Source organism: Candoia aspera, chromosome 3 (genome assembly GCF_035149785.1).
Source record: "Candoia aspera isolate rCanAsp1 chromosome 3, rCanAsp1.hap2, whole genome shotgun sequence".
Taxonomy (NCBI): Eukaryota; Metazoa; Chordata; class Lepidosauria; order Squamata; family Boidae; genus Candoia; species Candoia aspera.
The window spans coordinates 71,124-91,696 of record NC_086155.1 but is presented as its reverse complement, the minus strand read 5'-3'; the positions used below and the strand labels follow the sequence as shown (position 1 = coordinate 91,696).

General features: G+C 48.4%; 1 protein-coding gene across 1 annotated transcript in view; it reads left to right on the top strand.

Moving 5' to 3' along the window:
• The window catches only part of STAG3 (STAG3 cohesin complex component), a 94,650-nt gene that overhangs the window by 70,506 nt on the left and 3,571 nt on the right, over window positions 1-20,573 (top strand). The window contains exons 22-26 of the mRNA XM_063296765.1: window positions 2,542-2,710; window positions 2,820-2,950; window positions 19,894-19,995; window positions 20,080-20,225; window positions 20,370-20,498. Coding sequence (XP_063152835.1) covers window positions 2,542-2,710; window positions 2,820-2,950; window positions 19,894-19,995; window positions 20,080-20,225; window positions 20,370-20,498 — 677 coding nt within the window. The remainder of the gene's footprint in view (window positions 1-2,541; window positions 2,711-2,819; window positions 2,951-19,893; window positions 19,996-20,079; window positions 20,226-20,369; window positions 20,499-20,573) is intronic.

The window sequence follows — 20,573 nt, the reverse complement described above, 5'->3', positions numbered from 1 at the left end:
TATATGTTGATTTTTTCCAGTCTGATGGCCATTCTTGTGTTTTCCAAATTTGCTGGCATATAGCATGCATTACCTTGACAGCATCATCTTGCAAGATTTTGAACAGTTCAGCTGGGATGCCGTCATCTGCTGCTGCCTTCTTATTAGCAATGCTTCTTAAGGCCCACTCAACCTCACTCTTCAGGGTGTCTGGCTCTAGCTCACTGACCACACCGTCAAAGCTATCCCCGATATTGTTATCCTTCCTATACAGGTCTTCTGTATATTCTTGCCACCTTTTCTTGATCTCTTCTTCTTCTGTTAGGTCCTTGCCATCTTTGTTTTTGATCATACCCATTTTTGCCTGGAATTTGCCTCTGATGTTTCTAATTTTCTGGAAGAGGTCTCTTGTCTTTCCTATTCTATTGTCTTCTTCCACTTCCACGCATTGCTTGTTTAAAAATAATTCCTTATCTCTTCTGGCTAACCTCTGGAATTTTGCATTTAATTGGGCATATCTCCCCCTATCACTGTTGCCTTTTGCTTTCCTTCTTTCTTGGGCTACTTCTAGTGTCTCAGCAGACAGCCACTTTGCCTTCTTGGTTTTCTCTTTCTTTGGGATGTATTTTGTCGCCGCCTCCTGGACAATGTTGGGAACTTCTGTCTATAGTTCTTCCGGGATCCTATCTACTAAGTCCAGTCCCTTAAATCTATTCTTCACCTCCACTGCATATTCCTTAGGAATATTAGTGAGCTCATTATCTAGCTGATCTGTGGGTCTTCCCTAATCTGTAGTCTGATCCTAAATTGTGCAAGAAGAAGTTCGTGATCTGAACTACAGTCAGCTCCAGGTCTTGTTTTTACCAACTGTATAGATGTCCGCCACCTTTGGCTGCAAAGGATGTAGTCAATCTGATTTCAGTGTTGTCCATCTGGTGAAGTCCATGTATAAAGCCGTCTCTTAGGTTGTTGGAAGAGAGTGTTTGTTAGGCAGAGTGAGTTGTCTTGGCAAAATTCTATCAGCCTATGTCCTGCTTCGTTTTGTTCTCCCAGGCCATGCTTACCTGTAATTCCAGGTGTCATTTGACTGCTCACCTTAGCATTCCAGTCTCCCGTGATGAAAACAGCATCTCTTTTAGGTTTGTTGTCCAGTAGGTGCTGCAGATCCTCACAGAACTGCTCTACTTCAGCTTCAGCATCTGTGGTTGGGGCATATATTTGGATCACTGTGATGTTAGATGGCTTGCCCTGAATTCAAATTGAGATCATTCTATCGTTTTTTGGATTGTATCCAAGCCCTCAGTTTGCTGAACTGTCCCTCCCAATTTTTCTTTTTGTTTTCATGGCTGCTTCCATGGACTAATGAGATCAGTCTAAGACAGTAAGAGTTCAGAGGATGCTGCTTCTGCTTTTGTAGCTTTTTGACTGTTAGTCTAGTTGTGACTGCTGGTCCTTTTTCTTCCTGATGGTGTTACAGTATTTATTTATTGTCAAATTTGTATAGCTGCCCATCTCACGAGAAGTACAGTACAGGCCCTTTGGCTTCCTGTTATGCACATAAGAGCAGGTTGGTACCATTGATTGCTTCATATGGCCACCCTAATCTTTACACAGTACTGGCAGTGATTATCTGCTCTTGCTTTGTGATTTGAACCTGGGCATCAACCATCAGATTTTTCTCGTTTGCCCAGAGATAACCAACAATGGCTTCTGAACCCATTCGGTGTGTATTTCTGACTAAACATCTCTTCCTGCCAGCGTCCAAGAGCCCTTGTAGTTCCCAGCCATTGATTTCTAGGGACACTATTCCCACCTTCTGTGGGCAGCTGGGCTGGAGAGCTGAGGGTAGTGACTTTTGGCATTTTCTTGGGATGGACTTAGACCATGATGGTAACCAACATTTCATTTTGCTCTCCTTTGCTTCCTCTGGGGCTTCCTTTTTAAGAGGTTTTGCCTTTTGAGCTTTGACATTCTCCTTTGGAGTTACCCCCCCCGCCCAACTGATATTTGCCCAACTCAGAAATCCTTCAGGCATCTTCTGCTCTCTTGGCTGCCAAGTAATCTTCCACCAGTTCTACCACCCTCTTTCCTGAGATAATAGGGTGTTCTTAAATGCAAGACTTGGCTGGACTTGGCACAATTTGCAAGAATTGTTCAAGGACTGCTACTTGCACAACCTGTTTAAGAGTTGTGGCATCAGGTTACAGCCATTAACTCTGATCAGCTTTGTTGTCATGGTCACCTCTTGGAAAATCAGAAGGGCAGCGCTTTGTTTGAAGATCCAGAAAGATTAAGCTGGAGCAAAAGTCTTAAGGAGCATTCTCCTCAGCTAGCTTTTTGGCAAATGGGTAGTTAGAAGGAAGGCGGCCATGTTTTCATTAGGTGCTTCTCCATGCACCAACTGGCCCTCAACGTTGGGTGGTTCCGTAACCAGTAGAAGCAGAAATGGGCCATGTAACTGATGTAGGAGCAATTCCAGTGTACGCACTATCTCTTACGTCAGTCTTGGGGGGGAAATTAGTCTTCAGTGTGCAATTCTCTTCTGTCCCTTTTTCTTTGCAGGCCTTTGTGCTGTTGAGTGATTTGCTCCTGATCTTCGGTCCACAGCTGACTGACGGAGGGCACCATGTCCTGCTGGAGTTGGTGTATCATCCAGAGTCTGCTCTGCAGTCACAGCTGGCTGGCTTTCTAATGGACCATGTCTTCAACCACAGCCAAGCTCAGGATGATGGTGTGCATTATTCTTGAAGTTGGAATTTGAAAGGTTTTGAGCAGGATTTTTTGAGTGGACAAGTGCGCTAATACTCCCCCCACCTTTTTTTATTGGCTGCTGAACTCAGATAGTGAAAATGAGCTTCAGGTTGAACAACTGCACCGTCGCCGTAATTTGCTGGCTGGATTCTGCAAACTTGTTGTCTATGGAGTTCTGGAACTGAGTGCTGCTTCAGATGTCTTCAAGTATTACTCCAAGGTATGTGAGGAAGGATGGGGAGGCACAGGGAATTCAGTTTGTGCAAAAGTTGTTGGATGCCAGTCATAATTCCAGCCTAGCTTCTCCCTGCCTTGCCTCAGTCCCTTCAATCCTTTCTAGAATGTCTAGTCTCACGTCTTCAGCTATCCAAAGAGGTGTCACAGAGCAGAAGGAAAGGACTTATTTTCTGTGGCCCTTGAGTGGAGAATTGTGGCAGTGGGTTAAAACTATACGGAGGTAGGTCCAAGCAAGATATCAGGAGGAATTTGTGACAGTATGAGCTGTCAGTTAGTGGAATGGGCTGCTCCATGAAGGGGTGAGTTCTTTGCTGGAGGCCTTGAAAAAGAGCCTGGATGACCATCTATCAGAGATGAGGGTGATGTTACATTTTTATCTCACCTTTTTTTTTTTTAATATTTGGTTACCTCAAAGTGGCAAACACACCTAATAGTCCTGCCTTCTGTTTTCCCCACAACAACCACCCTGTGAGTCACCCAACCGGCTTTCATTCCTAAGGAAGGCCTAGAACTCACTGTCTCCTGGTTTCTAGCCCAGCAGCTGAACCACTACACCAAACTGGCTCTCTAAACACCAAACTGGAGACAATCTAGAGTGGATCTTGCAGCAGACAGAAGGGGTGCACTAGGTGTAGACCTCTATGGCGCCTTCCAACTCTGTGATTCCATGTCCTTGTACATTTACAACATGTACCTGACTTATGTAAGAAAGTTTCTTGCTGTATTTTTTGTCTTGATGGATGGTGGATACCCCTTTTTTTCTGCTGTGCCTGGAAAGTTTTGGCTTCTTTTTTAATTGTGGATTCTTCCACCATCTGAATGGTTTTGTTGCTGTTCCACTCATAGCAACTCTTCTTGCTGTCCTGGTTCTCTGTTTCATATAAAGGAGTTACCCAGTAGCGGGTTGACTTCTATCAACTAGAAAAGACAAGGATCACAAGGCCTCAGTTTTTACTCTGGTTAAACCCCTCTGCTTCCCAATTTTCCTTTGCCTTTTTCTTAGGACAGATTTTTTTGGCATAGTCATTGTGCCTTATAAATTCTTTTGAAAAGGACACTCGTTTTCCCCTCTTTTTCCTTTTTTTTCTTTAAAGCTTTTCTTCCTTGTCTCTTCCTTCATGGCTACTCTAGTTTTGACAGAACAGCAAGCCCAAGCCTGTGATTAATGTGGGAATTAATCCCACATTATGAGCCATGTTATGAGGAACAGAGAGTAATGTCGGCTTCCCCATTTACAGGCTCCATTTGAGAATGTCCTCAGAGGAAAACTTAGTTGCCCTAAGGGAAACACAGGATATTATACATCTTTTTATCTGTTCCAGGTAAATTGACAGAAATAGTAAGTAAAAATAACACAGAGGAACAAGCCATTCTGAAGGAAAATCAGCAAGGTCATTTGTGTTCTTATTTCCATTTCTTGCAGGAATCCTCCTTCACTTTTACAGCTTCATGGACACCACTTGAAAGCCATGATAGCCTCTTCTTCACCTTGGCTGTTTCCTTACCTTACTTTGTAGAATACTTTCCAGTTAAATCTCGGTTTTTGAGGAGGAAATGGGCAAGATGAGAAGAGGGGCCCTTTGTACATGCTTGGCTAGTGGCTGTACAGAAAATCCTGAGAAGAGAGTGGTTTGGGTCTAAAGTCAGGAGATAGAAGCACAGGATTTAAAACCTTAGCATATACCTATATAAACAGCAAGATTGTTAGATTCTGTAGAGTGATGAAGGGCCAGTTGTATCTGCAATAAATGACTGTTTGATACATGCCACAGCTTTGGCTTCCTTTGAAAGCTGGAGAATGAGGGATTTATTGCAGTGTCCTAATAATAATATTCAAAATAATGTTTTTAATAACCTCCAGGCATTATATAGATTTAGGCTTTTGACTTTTTCTTCCAGTCTTTTTTTTTCTCACCAGTCTTCTTACTTTTGATAAATTCTTCTGCTGAAGTTAAATAAGACTGTGTTGGACCCGTCTGACCATTTCCTGTTTGCATGAGTAGTAAATGTAATAGCAGGGTAATTACAGATTCCTACGATGGATTGATACAATCACCGCAACAATGGATGCAAACATTGGAACAGTTGGGCATATGGCACAAGACCGAACAGCATTTCGTTCTGTTATATGGAGGGTCTCCATGAGTCGTAAACGACTCAACGGTAACTAACAACAACCAATTCTCTAAGACTTACGTCTCACACCAGATAATGACCATGATTTAGGATTAAATCTAGGATTGCTTCTCCTCTTGGTTGCAAGACCAATGTTATAAGGCACAGTTACAGTCATTTAGCATACCTACCTACCTGCCTACTCATCAAATATTTGCTTTGGGGTGGAGTTTGTTTGTTCGTCTGTTTATTTATTAATTAAATTTTTATCACTGCCCATCTCCCCCACATGGGGGACCCTGGGCAGTTCACAATAAAAACAATTAAAATTTCAATAAAATCATAAATACAACCATCAATCAGCATAGAATGCAATAAAATCCAAGCCATGGAGGATGTAATTCAAACCATAAGGACACAAAACTGGTTCCCGCAGAACTAGGGAATCAACCAGCCCCAAGAATGGCTCTTCCCCTCCCTGTTCCAGGCAGGGCAACAAAACCAGGTCTTCAGCTGTTTCCTGAAGTCCAGGCGGGAGGGGGCCAGCCTCACTTCCGGGGGAAGGGTGTTCCAGAGGGTGGGAGCCGCTGCCGAGAAGGCCCGCCTCCTGGGCCCCGCCTGATGGAGTTCTCTTGCGGACGGGGCCCACAACATGCCCTCTCTGCACGACCGGGTGGGACGGGCCGATGTAATGGGGGTGAGACGGTCCCGTAGGTTCAGAGAAAAGAGTGATGTTGAGCAAAAGAAATTGAAGGTGGAAAGTAGGGGAAAAGGAAACGAAACCCACCAAGTCTAATTTACTCCAACATCATTTGGGGCTGTAGAATCTTTGGGAGACTTACAGACGTGGACAAGGAGGCAAGTACCATGGCGACACCTAAGGTACGTGCCATGTTTTTGTTCCTGCTTCAGGAGGACTTGTTATACATGCACCAGGTAAAAACTGTTACATTGTTGGAGGAGAAAATAGAAAGGCCACACTGAATTCATCAGTGTAATGATTACCCCAGCCCAAATACTCAGACTCACAAGAGGCTGCTATATGAAATCTGATTTATTAAGGAACTAAAGGCAAATACAGAGAAAGCTGAGAATGAGCAAAAGCGCGCCAAATACAAACTTAAACCCTTGGTGCAAACGTATCCCGCCTCCCTCGTAACAGCCCCGCCCGTCACAGGTGCTAGCAATCGTCAGAGCTGCTAGCCTGGGAAAGTAACCTTGAACGCAGTAGATAATGCAAATACATTCCAGAGCAAAGCCAAAAGATAAATACTCCCATCCTCCCGAGAAAGATGAAACACGCATCCAGCTAATGACATGCGAAACGTTACGATGTATCAAAGACATTGAAACGGCGAACATGACATACCGCCCCCCTAAAAATACCCCTAGGGACCCGGCTTAGTGGGATAAGCAGAGTGGAAACGGGCAACTAGGACAGGGGAAGCCACATCTGGTGCAGCGACCCACTCTGGATGAGGGAAATGTTTCCAACGAACTAAGTATTGCAGAGTATTGCGAAGGCGTCTAGAGTCCAAAATTTCTTTAACTTCAAAGTGTTGCTGACCGTCAATCATGATGGGGGTTGGAGGTGGAGGTTGGTGATGCCAGCGGTCAGAAGGAATAGTCGGTTTGAGCAAACTGCAATGAAAAACAGGGTGTAAGCGTTTGAGGTTATGAGGCAAGTCAAGTTTAAAAGTCACAGGGTTAATTTGAGCGGTAATTGGGAAAGGACCCACAAATTTAGGAGCCAGTTTCTTGGAAGGTTGTGAGGACTTTATGAACTTAGTGGAAAGGTAAACCGAGTCCCCGACTTGAAATGCCGGCTGAGGGGCACGCTTCCGATCAGCATACTGTTTATAATCCAATTGTGCATCAGCTAGTGCCTTTTGAATCATCGGCCAGGAGTCTGCCAGTTGTGTTGCCCAATCACCCGGAGTGGTTGATCCGCCTGGAGGTTGCGGTAGATCTGGGATAGGTACAAAGTCTTTACCTTGGGCCACACGAAATGGGGTTTGGCCAGTGCTTTGATGAACCGCATTGTTGTAAGCCACTTCAGCAAAAGGGAGGAGGTCTACCCAGTTGTCCTGCTGGTAATTCACAAAAGCTCGAAGGTACTGCTCCAGAGTAGAATTTAAAGCCTCTGTGGCCCCGTCCGTCTGGGGATGCCACGCCGTGGACAGGGCTTGCTTCGTTCCTAACAATTTGAGGAATGCCCGCCAAAATTGTGAGGTAAATTGTGTGCCCCTGTCCGAAATCAAGCGGGAGGGACATCCGTGTAGCCTGTACACGTGTACCAGAAATAGGCGGGCCAATTGACGTGCCGACGGAATGGACACGCAAGGGATGAAGTGGGCTTGTTTTAAGAAATAGTCTTTGACCACCCAAATAACAGTTTTGCGTTGGGTGGTAATTCAACAATAAAGTCCATGGAAATTTCATCCCAGGGGCAAGAAGGGGCAGCCACCGGCTGCAGCAGCCCCTGAGGCTTCCCCACCTTGCGCTTAGACATCGCACAAACAGTGCAGGAGGCAATATAGTCCTTGACATCTTTGCGTAATGTGGGCCACCAGAACTGCCTCCGAACAAGGTGTAAGGTTTTAACAAACCCGAAGTGACCTGCTAGTTTGTCATCGTGTGAACGTAGTAACACCTTTTTTCTTAGGCTTTCAGGGACGTAGAGGCGGTTAGATTTCCAAGCGAAGCCTTGGTCAAAAGTAACATTGTCTTTATTTGCAAGCAACCAAGTATCAGTTTTCAGCTCTTTTAGAAACTTTTGTTGCAACTGAGAAGGAATTGACAAAGCGCTCGGCTGGGCGGCGTCTGCAGCGGGTGGCTGCTGCGCGCGCGTTTGGCTACGCGTCACAGCCTGCATACCCAATTGGGGCGCCGTCCACAGGGTGCTAACCACTTCTGGCGCTGCCCCAGAGTCCTGAGGTTGCCTTGACAACGCATCAGCCAGGAAATTCTTTTTCCCCGGAATAAACTTCAATTGAAAATTGAACCGATTAAAAAATTGAGCCCAACGGACTTGTTTCAGGCTCAGTTTTCGAGGGGTGCTAAGAGCCTCCAAATTTTTATGGTCAGTCCACACCTCAAAGGGATGATTCGCCCCCTCTAACAGATGCCGCCAAGCTTCTAACGCGGCTTTTACCGCGAATGCCTCTTTCTCCCATACATGCCAACGTCGTTCAGTCTCGGAGAACTTGCGGGACAGGTAGGCACATGGCTTGAGGCATCCTGTCCCGTCTTGTTGCATCAACAATGCCCCAATGGAATAATCGGAGGCATCAGCCTGAACCACAAAAGGTTTTGAGGGATCAGGATGTTGCAAAATGGGCTCTTTGATAAAAGCTGCCTTAAGCCGCTCAAACGCCGTTTGACAAGCAGGCGTCCAGCGCAACAGCGCCCCTGGATTCTTTACTCTCCGAGTGTCTCCCAAACCCTTGGTTCGGAGCAAGTCGGTTAGTGGCAAGGCAATTTCAGCGAATCCCCTTATGAATAATCTGTAGTAGTTACTGAACCCCAGGACACTTTGAAGTTGCCTGCGGGTGCGGGGACTTTCCCAGTCCATGATAGCCTGCACCTTGGCAGGGTCCATTTCAATGCCTTTATCTGAAATTCTATACCCCAAATAGTCAATTTGTGTCTGGTGAAATGCACATTTAGACAGTTTGGCATACAATTCTGCTGATCTGAGTTTACTCAGCACCCTTTTCACCAGAGACACATGCTCTTCCATGGTTTCAGTATAAATCAATACATCATCCAAATACACCAATACCCCCTTAAACAGATGCTCATGCAGTACTTCATTGATCAATTGCATAAATACCCCAGGGGCCCCGGCCAAACCAAAAGGTAACACCTTATACTGGAATGCTCCCAACGGGCAATTGAAGGCAGTTTTCCACTCATCGCCTTCCTTGATTCGTACACGATAGTAGGCTTCTCTTAAGTTTAGAGAAGATTTTTCCCTTAGCCAGATGTGACAACATGTCCTTGATCAATGGCAGGGGATATTTATTGGAAACTGAGACGGCATTTAATCCGCGGAAATCGGTACAAAGTCTCAATGTCCCATCCTTTTTTGGGCGAAAGAGAACCGGTGCCCCCACCGGTGAATTCGCTGGCTCAATGAATCCGCGCGCCAAATTTTTGTCCACAAGGTCTCTCAACAGAGTCAGTTCCTTTTGTGTCATGGATTAAATCTTTGGCTTGGGCAATTGGGTGTTGGGCACCAGTTCAATGGCACAGTCCGTTTTTCGATGAGGGGGCAATTGGTCGGCTTCCTTTTTGCCAAACACATCCGCAAACATCCGGTACTCCAGCGGCAAGCCTTCCAGAGGAAGGGCCGGGAGATGCGGAGTCGCAGCTGCCGCAACCCCCACCATCTCCTCTGGGGTACCCTTCCCCTCTGTCGCTTGGTAAAACCCATCCCTAAACGTCATAGTCCGGTAAACCCAGTTTATTTGGGGATTTTGCTGAACCAACCAGGGCACCCCCAACACCACCAAGGGGCCCCCTACTGGAGCCACGACAAAAGACAAACCTTCCCGATGGCTGCCCAGCTGCAAGGCTACCCGCCCTGTGAAATGGGTGACCGGTTTGCCCCCTGCCATGGACCCATCCAGCTGTGTAAAGGCGATGGGTCGCTGTAAAGGGAAAGTAGGTAGCTCCAGAGCCGCTACCACATCGGGGTGCATTAGACACCGGGAACACCCCGAATCAATCATGGCCCATACTTCTACAGTCTTGGATCGGGAGCCCAACTTCAACTTCACCGTGAGAATGCGGTAACTGCCACTCACCGATGAAGGCTCGCGCCCTTCTTCCACCACCTGCCCTGCGGCGCCCTTTAAAGCAGGTGGCTGGCGTTTCCCGCCGGCTGCAGTAGTTCGGGCTCACCCTCAACCTCGTAGAACATCACATCGTCTCCCTCGCTTTCAGCCACCGCGGCTTTCTGCTTCCTCGGCAGGGCAGGGGACTTCGTCGGCGGCTTGCCGAGCCGTTCCTCTCCCTTTGCCTTCGGGCACGCCGCCACTCGATGCCCCTCCTTACCACATCTCAGACACAGGCCTTTTGCATACCGCTTCTCTCGCTCCTCGTCCCAGGGTCGTTGTCCTGGTCGCCCCCCGGTGCTCGGTGGGCGGCTGGGCTTCACCTCCCGCCCCGATTTGGCGGTCTTTCGATGGGTGAAGATCTCATGGGCATGCTCAGCCCTTCCCGCCAGCTGGATCCATTCGTACAGCGTATATGGGTCGTCCCTCCCCAAGGACCAGCGCAGCACCTCTGTGTTCAGGCCATCCTTGAATAACTCGATGATGGTGGCTTGGGACCAGTCATCCACCTTCCCAGCAAGCGCTTTAAACTCTAGCGCATAATCAGCCACGGATCTTGACCCCTGCTTAAGTTCTTTCAGAGCTCGCTTGGCCCTCTCTTTCGCCAGGGGATCCTCAAAGTGTTGCCTCAATGCCCAGAGAAACTCGTTGAATTTCTCCAGTTCAGGCGCTTCCAACTGGCACATCTGGACATACCAGTCTGCCGCCCTCCCTTTCAGTTTGGTGGCAATGGTGATGATCTTTGCCTTTTCCGATTGAAAAAGCGACCCCCATTCTTCCATGTAGGCTTTAGCATTCGTCAGGAAAAATGAGAGTTTGGTCGGGTCCCCATCAAACTTGACAGGGAAGTCTCTCATCCCGCCCCCCGCCGGGCTGTGCCCCGCCACCGGGGCTACAGGGGTGTGGGCTTCCCGGGCTCGCAGCGGCGCGGGGCCCTGGGGCGGCCGCACCGGCGATGCTGCTATTTCCATCTGGACCGTCTGGTCCCCCTCGCGCATCCGCGCCGGCCGTCGCCGCTCCGGGGACTGCCCATGGGATGAAGGGGTTGAATGCCGTTGGCTTGATCCTTCCCGGGTTTCTCTCAACGAGGTCACATCTAGACTCAGCTGCTTCAGTATAGTTTCTAACGAGTCCATTTTTGACTCCAGCACTCGGATACGATCCGGGGTGGGGGAGCCCTCCGTTGGCTGCACCTGAACCACGGTGGGGGATAATGGGTATCTCTGCCTCCAGGATGGGCCCCCCGCCACCGTGACATCCCCTTGGGTCTCATCCCAGGTGACCAGCTCACCCGGAGAAGTTACGGTAGTCTCCGGGGCAGTTTTCATGCCCCCGGCTTCACCCTCCGACTCGGAGCTCGCCTCTTCTAGGATGGCTGACAGCTCCCCCCCTTGGGACGGTCGGTCGGGTTGCCTCACGGTCGAGTCCGGTTCCCCTTCTTCCATCATCACGATGTCGGGTTCGGTCATCGCTGGCGCTCTCCCTCACAGGGTTAGACAACTTTTCTTTTCCTGGACAGGGGCCAGCGGAATTGGGATCTTAGATTCTCAGCTTTATGTAATGATTACCCCAGCCCAAATACTCAGACTCACAAGAGGCTGCTATATGAAATCTGATTTATTAAGGAACTAAAGGCAAATACAGAGAAAGCTGAGAATGAGCAAAAGCGCGCCAAATACAAACTTAAACCCTTGGTGCAAACGTATCCCGCCTCCCTCGTAACAGCCCCGCCCGGCACAGGTGCTAGCAATCGTCAGAGCGCTAGCCTGGGAAAGTAACCTTGAACGCAGTAGATAATGCAAATACATTCCAGAGCAAAGCCAAAAGATAAATACTCCCATCCTCCCGAGAAAGATGAAACACGCATCCAGCTAATGACATGCAAAACATTACGATGTATCAAAGACATTGAAACGGCGAACATGACAATCAGGGACGTTGGGTTCCTGCACAAGGCAAAAGGATATCTCCAAAAACAGCACAGGAAGGAAGGGACCACTACCAAGGAAAGAGGACCCTGGGGGATGAAGGTGAATGGAACGTGACACAGAGGGTCAAGAGAGTTGGGAGGCGCCTCTGTGACAGGAGCCATGCAGCCAGTTCCAGTTCCTCTCCACTGAGGAGGACTACAGATTTCTGAGGGAGAGTTTTCTCCCAGCACTGCAGGGATGGGAAGGCGATAAGCTTGGACATCCAGCAAGGCGAGGAATCCAGCGGCTGTTCCAAAGAAGGAAGTGGCGTGGTGGTGGTGGATGACTCACTGCTGAGAGGAATAGAGTCAGCGGTCTGCAGATCCGACTCGGCATCAAGGGAAGTGGCTTGTCTCAAGCAAAGGTCCAGGACGTGATGGAGAGAGCCAGCTAGTCTGACTTACGGACGACTGTTTCTGGCTTCTCTTTCACGCTGGAACAGAAGACGCTGCCAGGAAGAGCCTGGAAAGACCATTGAAAGAGACTAGAAGGAGCTAAGCAGGAAGGCGGGAAGATTGGAGCACAGGTATCATATTTATCCATGTTCAGACCTGTAGGAAGGGTGGCGTCTGGCAAGAGATGAGGCATGCTTCACAAAGGTTGGGGAGAACGGAAGGCATCTTCCTAAAGTTACCTGGCAGTCTTAACTAAATCTGGAGAGGAAGGGAGACCTTTACGTGGAAGCGTACCCAGAACAGAGGCCCCCAACAAGCCATCCACAGGTTTCCATTTCATTCTGTCCCAGCACTTGGGGGAAGAGCTAGTTCTTTATGGACTTCTGGAAGGCTAAAAGGGTGGGAGCCTGCCAGATGGTTGGGGGAAAGGCGTTCCACAGGGTAGGGGCCACTACAGAAAAGGCGTGCTTCCTGGGTCCCCCTAGATGGCAAGATTTAAGGGAAGGGGCCTGGAGCGTGCCCATTCTATTTGACCTGGTGGGTTGGGCGGATACCCTCAGGGACAGGCGGTCCTGAAAATAACCTGGCCCCATGCCATGTAGGGCTTTAAAAGTGACAACCAGCACCTTGAATTGCGCCCAGAAAGAAATTGGGAGTCACTGCAGCTTGTGCAACAGTGGTGTGATATAGGCAAAACAAAGGGGTGTGCAAAGCTGCCTATGCTGCTGTATTCTGGATCAGTTTTAACTTTAGGGTAGTCTTCAAGGGCAGCCCTATATAGGGCATCTTGTAACAGTTTTGGGAAGTTACCGAGTCATGAGTGATCATGAGCAAGTACTCCCTGTTGAGGAATTGGGGCAATTGGGGCACAAGATTAATCTGTGCAAATGCTCCCCTGATCATGCTGCCACCTGCTTCTCGGGCAGGAGCTGTAAGTCCAGGAGGACCCCAAATTGTGCACCAACTCTATCCAGGGAAGTGCAACCCCATAGAGGATCAAAGGGGACACTTCACCTGGCGGCCCAAAACCCGTCACCCCATCTTGTTTAGGGTTGAATCGGAACTAGTTCTTCCCCATCTAGACCCTCACAGCCTCACCAGCTAGGGCTGTCCAACTGAGTATCGTCAGTGTACTGGTGATTCTACACCCTATGTCATCAATGACCTTGTGCAGCGGTTTCATGTAGATCTGAACGAGGGGGTGAGATCTGTGCCCTGAGGCTCCCCATGCTGGACCCCTTTCTCCCCTCCCCAAACACTGATTGGAATGGCCATGGAGAAAGGCGAACCACTGTAAAACAGTGCCTCCCACTCCCAGTCCTCAAAGCTGGCCCAGAAGGATACCATGATTGATGGTATTGAAACCACTGAGAGGTCCAGGAGGGCCGTATCAGTTGCACGACCTCCGTTCCAGGCCCTCCAAAGGTCATCCACAGGTGTGACCAGTCCCGTCTCATTTCTGTACCCCAGCCTGAAAAGGGTCCAGATAATCTGCTTCATCCAGGGCCCTCTGCAGCTGAGTGCCAACCACTCTCTCCACATGACTGCAAAGAGGCATTAACCACCGCTTGGACCCAGCCACGTGCCACTTCCTAGGAGGCCTTGACCAGCCAGGAGGGGCAGGGGTCCAGAACACAGGATGCTGAGCTCACAACTGTGAGGACCCTGCCCGCTTCCTCAGGATCAACCGGCTTCAAGCTCCTCCCAGAAAACCAAGCCCAGACGTGTCTCGGTCACTTCTAAAGGACCTGTCCAGCCAGTGTCCAACTCCAGAAGTTGAGCAACTTTGTCTAACAGATGCTGAGAATATTCCTCATGCTGGCCCTGTAAGGGTTTCCCCCTTACCCAGGAGGTGCCTGGTCACCCAAAGCGGGGCCGCTGGGCAGCAGACATGGTAAGAGTGGAGAAGTTGGTTCACTTCTCTGCCCTAAGTGCCACAAGGTGTGTCCTGGCACAGGCTCTGACTTGTGCTTGGTCGACTCTGCTTGTTGCCTCCCTTCAGCCAAGGTCTAAAAGCCTCTTGTACTGCTTTATCTCTCAGGGCTCCTCAGTAAATCGAGGCGCCTGACGAGATCTGAGGCCATGGACGGTTCGTGCTGCACGATCCGCTCCAAGGCTCCCCTCGCGTGCCTGTTCCAAGCTGTGACAGGGCTGTGGCTGAGTTGTGCGCCAAAGCTTTGTGGAAAGCCCCAAGCTCCCTTTATCAAAAGCTGCAGCATGGGGGGTGGCGGGGTGGGCAGAAGAGCAGTGCAGGTCAAAATGGGGAAGAAATGGCTGCTTTGAAGGAATTCAGGTTTCCTGGGCTGGGTGGATTAAATTCCAGGGTGTTAAAGGAGCTGATGGAGGCCGCCTCACTGAGCACTAAGCGGGAAACAAGGTGATTACCAGAAGCAAGCATGGTGTTTTTAAAATACAGGTCATACCAGTGTTGTGGTAAAAAATATAGCGATCCCCTATAATACCAACCAAAGCAGTGGAAATCCAAACCAAGTTTCTTTATTAAAATACCCTGTAACAATGATCACTGGGTTCCCAGCCAAACCAACTGAGAGCAGTGAATTTGCAGATAATCAAACTGCAAATAATTACATAGGAGATAGAAAAGATGCATCAACAGTCAAGAATAATTAATTACCTTGCATAGACAGGAAAAGCCCCAAGTTCTCTTGGCAATAAGGTAGTCAGACCTACCCTTGAGGCTGGCGCTTTGGTCTGGTCAACCCTGATCCACATTACATTCTGCTTTATGACAAGGTGACCCTTTCCCAAACTTTTCCCCAAAATGCAAGTCTGTGCCTAATAGTTCGCCTTCTGCCTCATTTCTCAGGGTCACTTTAAACCAGGGGCTCCTAAACTTTTTGCCATTACACCTCCCTTTAGTGTAATCTTAATGTAGACACCTCCCCTAAAAATCCAAACACCAAAGCGAACACAAATGAACAACGAAAACAATAAAATGAAATTTTGGGAAAGTTGGATTTATTGTAACAATGTAACTAAAAGGTTCTTTACACCTCCCCTGGACTCTTTCTGCACCTCCCCAAGGGAAGCATACCTCACGGTTAGGGTATGTCCTTGGACATACGGTTTGTCCTTGGACAAAGACCCCCTAATGCTTCACCTGCCTACCTCAAATATGAGAGTGACATGAACTAAGAGAGTCATGCTGGCTTGGACGTCGCCTAGATTAACAAGGTCTGCGCCAGATGTTGGGGAACCAGGACAATCTGAGGATAAGTGGGCTACTGGAACAAACCATACATGGATGAAGCAAGAGAACCTGCAATTGATGGAATGCTACAATAGCAGACCTAATGAGAGGAGATATATGAAACGCATGAGGGTACTATGGATGGACAGAAGACCAGCATCCACACTAACTGAGAAACAGCTAACCCCATGCTTCAATGTAGTTAAGAGGAAGCTGCTCTCACAACTTGAGATAGATCAACTACACAGAACAGGAACCAGTCACCATCACAGTAGCAGACATCCAACAGCGGGTCAAGAAAGTGAGCTGGACAGCACCTGGCCCGGACATGATCCACACCTACTGGCTAAAGAAACTGACAGCAGTGCATGAACACCTAGCAGCACAGATGAACCAGCTGTTAGCAGCAGGCTCCCACCCAGACTGGCTAACACAGGGTAGGACAGTGCTGATCATGAAAGACCCCAACAAGGGAACAGCTCCATCCAACTGCTGGCCAATAACCTGCCTCCCCACAACATGGAAAGTCCTGTCAGACATCATAGCCACCAAGCTGCAGGGCCATATAGGCCAGTACATGAGCACAGCTCAGAAGGGCATTGGGAACAACACCAGAGGCTCCAAACACCAGTTGCTCATAGATAGAGCAGTCGCCCAAGACTCAAGGTCTAGACAAACCAAAGAGCAGTCGCCCAAGACTCAAGGTCTAGACAAACCAATCTGTGCACAGCCTGGATTGACTATAGGAAAGCCTATGACTCAATGCCACATACATGGATCTGTGAATGCCTGGCACTATGCAAAGTCAACAGGACACTCAGGACCTTCCTCAAGAACTCAGTGGGACTGGAAGAAACACTGGAAGTCAACTCAAGGCAGCTTGCAGAAGTGACCATTAAGTGTGGCATATACCAAGGTGATGCACTGTCCTCACTGCTGTTCTGCATGGGCTTGAACCTCCTCAGGCAGATTATCACAAGAAGTGGATACTGATACAAGTTCAAGAGTGGAACTACTGTCAGCTACCTCCTCTAGGTGGATGACATCAAGCTGTATGTTAAGAGCGAACGAGACATCGATTCACTAATCCACCTGACACAAATCTACAGTGAGGACATTGGGATGTCATTCGGACTGGAGAAGTGTGGCCGGATGGTAGTAAAGAAGGAAGGTAGTTAAGACTGATGGGGTGGAACTATCAGCAGGCCACATAGCAGACATACAGACCAGCTACAAGTACCTTGGTATCCCACAGACACATGGGAACCACAATGAGGAGGCAAGGAAGATAGCATCCAAGTACCACCAAAGGATAAGACAGGCCCTAAAGAGCCAGCTCAATGGGAAGAACAAGATCCATGCCATCAACATGTATGCCCTGCCAGTCATCAGATACCCTGGTATAGTGAGCTGGCCAAAGGAGGACATGGAGGCTGCTGATGTGAAGACCTGGAAGCTCCTCACAATATATGGAGGCTTCCACCCCAAGTCCAACACCAGAGACTGTACACCAGCCAGAAAGAGGGCAGGCGGGGTCTGGTGAGTGTCCAAGCCACTGTCCTGGATGAGACCCAGAGCATCCAGGAGTACATCAGTAAGGTGGCACCTAAAGATGAGGTGTTGAGAGAATGCCTGAAGCAGCAGCAGACATGGAAGGAAGATCAAACAGAGTAAGTGCCATGGCAAGACAAGTCCCTGCATGGGATGTACCATTGACAGATAGCTGAGGTGGCTGACACTGGGAAATCCTACCAGTGGCTGGAAAGGGCTGGACTAAAAGACAGCACCGAGGCACTGATCATAGCAGCACAAGAACAGGCACTAAGCACCAGATCCATAGAAGCAGGGGTCTACCACACTAGATAGGACCCGAGGTGCAGACTGTGCAGAGAGGCCTCAGAGACAGTCCAACACATAGTGGCAGGGTGTAAGATGCAGGCAGGCACAGCATACACTGAACGGCACAACCAAGTAGCTGGCATTGTGTACGGGAACATCTGCATAGCATACGGGCTAGGCCCTCCCAAGTCCAGATGGGAGATTCCACAGAAGGTTGTGGAGAATGACAGGGCTAAGATCCTGTGGGACTTCCAGATCCAGACAGACAGGCAGGTACTGGCCAATCAACCGGACATTGTGGTAGTAGACAGGGACCAGAAGACAGCAGTGGTGATAGATGTAGCGGTGCCAAGTGACAGCAACATCAGGAAGGAGGAGTATGAAAAGCTGGAGAAGTACCAGGGCCTGAAGGAAGAACTAGAGCAAATGTGGAAAGTGAAGGCCACAGTGGTCCCAGTGGTGGTAGGGGCATTTGGGGCTGTGACCCCCAAGCTGGGAGAGTGGCTCCAGCAGATCCCAGGAGCAACATCGGAGCTCTCTGTCCAGAAGAGTGCAGTGCTAGGAACAGCTAAGATACTCCGCAAACTCCCAGGCCTCTGGTAGAGGACCTGAGGTTGAAGAAGACACACACCACCCACGGAGGTGAGAAGGGAATTTTTTTTATATATATTCTTTTTTACAAATTGACTGGATTAGTAGACTGAGAATGTTACGGATGTAGTGTGATTAGAGTTCAGTAAGGCATGTAAGAAAGTTGACTGTAACTGCTTTCTTGATAAAATGGAAAAATGTGGGATGGATGGTCCCACTAACAGATGGATTCTCAGCTGAACAATGTATACAATGTGTGGCTTTTAATAAATCTACAGTATGCCTAGATACAGACATGCAGTTGGATACTTCAAGGTTCTGTCCTGGGCCCAGTGTTCCTCAGCATTTTCATAAATGACTTAGATGAGGGGATAAAATGGATACCGATAAAATTTGCAGATGATACAAAGCTGGTGGGGTGGCGGTGGTATTACTAGCACCTCTGAAGATACGCTGAAGTATATTGATTAGATTTGAACATTGGGTTCTATCCAAGAAAATGCAGTTAATGGCAAGAAATGTAAGTTCTGCATCTCCACTTGGCAGGGTGGCAGGAAGAAAAAAAGCAATTTCTTTAGGCAAGCTCTCCTGTGCCTGACCCGTTTTTTTCTCCCTCTCCCACCGCACAGTGCAGAGATTGGAAAGGAAGGGATCACGGGAGAGTAAGACACACAGTGGGGAATATGCTGAGCTGTTGCGTAGAACGCTCATGGCTGTGTGTGTTCCCTGTTGTGTGCCTGCTTACTCTCTTGTAATCTCTTCCTTTCCAATGAATGTAAATACAAACGTTAATTCTCTTCTTTTTAATTATTCCAGCACCAGGTTGAGCGTATCAAAGGGTGGGGGCGTGGTTTGGAGGCAAACAAAAGCTGAAGGGGTGAAACTGATTAGTCGGTTTTGAGCTGGAAAGCACAGTTGTGGTCACGTAATTTCCCACTTAGTGACCACATCGCTTAGTGGTGGAGTTGCTAGTCCCAATTGTGGTTGCTAAATGAGGACTACCCATATATGCCACACTGCATTCTCAAGGAGAACCAGTCTGATATAGTGATTAAAGGCACCAGGCTAGAAGCTGGAAGTCAGTGAGTTGTTGTACTGCTTAGGCACAAAGCGAGATGGGTGGTGGTGGGCCAGTCACTGTCTCTCAGCCATAGGAAGAAGGCAGTGGTAAACCAGTTCCAAAAAGGTGGCCAAGGAAACTGTAGGGACTTGCCAGGAATAAAGACTGACTTGAAGGCATACATTTCTTTTCTGTATTGCCTTCTTAAGCCAGATAGATAATTTTGCTTCTGACCCTAGCCTCATGCTTGGGGAAGAATACCTCAGGTCGCATAATTGCCACATGGATCTACACGCCTTAGTAATTTTACAGCGATTAAAAAATTGCAGTTGCAGTCCACTTCAGGACAGGGGAGGCAGTATCTGCACTGTGAACAGAGACAGGAGTTTGCCTGGGGAGTATCGGAACGAACACTGACGGGTGGACCAGAGGAAGTATGTGCTGAACTGTGGTAATCTGAATAGCTTCTGACTGTGCGTTATAGGTAATTGGGTGGTTAACTGCTTCTGCAAAGTACGAAAAGGCTACAAGGAAAATGTAAGCCTGGTTCCTGCATTTACTGTAGTTGAATGATTTTGCAAACAGTAACGGGGAGAGATTTGGGTTTTGGCACCCTAGTCTGAGATTGGAGTATTATATTGTTGACAGAAGATGCTTTCAGATCATATGAACTGTTAAAAAAAGGTATCTATATCTATCTGTATTAAAAGCACCGTTCCATAGAGAGAGGGCAACAGAAACAGCCCATGTAATTACACAGAAAATACTTTTGTTTCAGCATAAGACTTATTTTACATAAGTATATGTATTCCTTCCTCTTTACTTTGCTTTTGCTTTTTTGTTTGTTTTATGTGATTAATAAAACATAAAACAAAGGAATTCGGCATTCCATTTTTTTCACCAGTTCTACAATGACTATGGGGACATCATCAAGGAAACCCTGAATCAGACCCGCCAGATTGACCGAATTGAATGGGCTCGCACACTGCTACTCAGCCTGCAGCAGGTAGTGGGAGCTGCTGTGGTGGAGCTGTTGGAGGATGGGGCATTGGCACAGCTGGTGGCTGGCAAGGTCTCTCTTTGCTCCTAGTTGCTGACCGAACTGTTCTTAGAACAGGGACCGCGAGGCACAGACTCCACTGCGTTCCTGGAGATCCGAGACTTGGCACGGCGGTTCTCTCTGTTGTTTGGGCTGCACCAGCTGCAGAACCGCCCAGCCCTTGTTGCTTTGCACAAGTGAGGATGCTGTGGAGGTTGCCGGGGAAAGGGCTTGGGTTGGATGCCTGTTGGAAAGCCAGCTCGGTGGGGAAGGATTCCCAGACATGACAGGGAGGATTGGAGATAACTGAACCATTGTCACAGCCTGTCCCTTTATTTTAGGGATGGTATAAAGTTTGCCTTCGAAAAGCCAGCATCCCCAAACACCAAGCTGGGTCTCATCAACTTGCCCTTCTTGGAACTGCTAAGTGAATTTTCTCCAAGGCTGTTGCCTCCTGATAAGGCTCTGCTGTGAGTATATTGGTGGGGGACCTCTTGGGGAGCATCTTTCCCAGCTGAAAACATCTGATGTGTTCCTTCTGCACA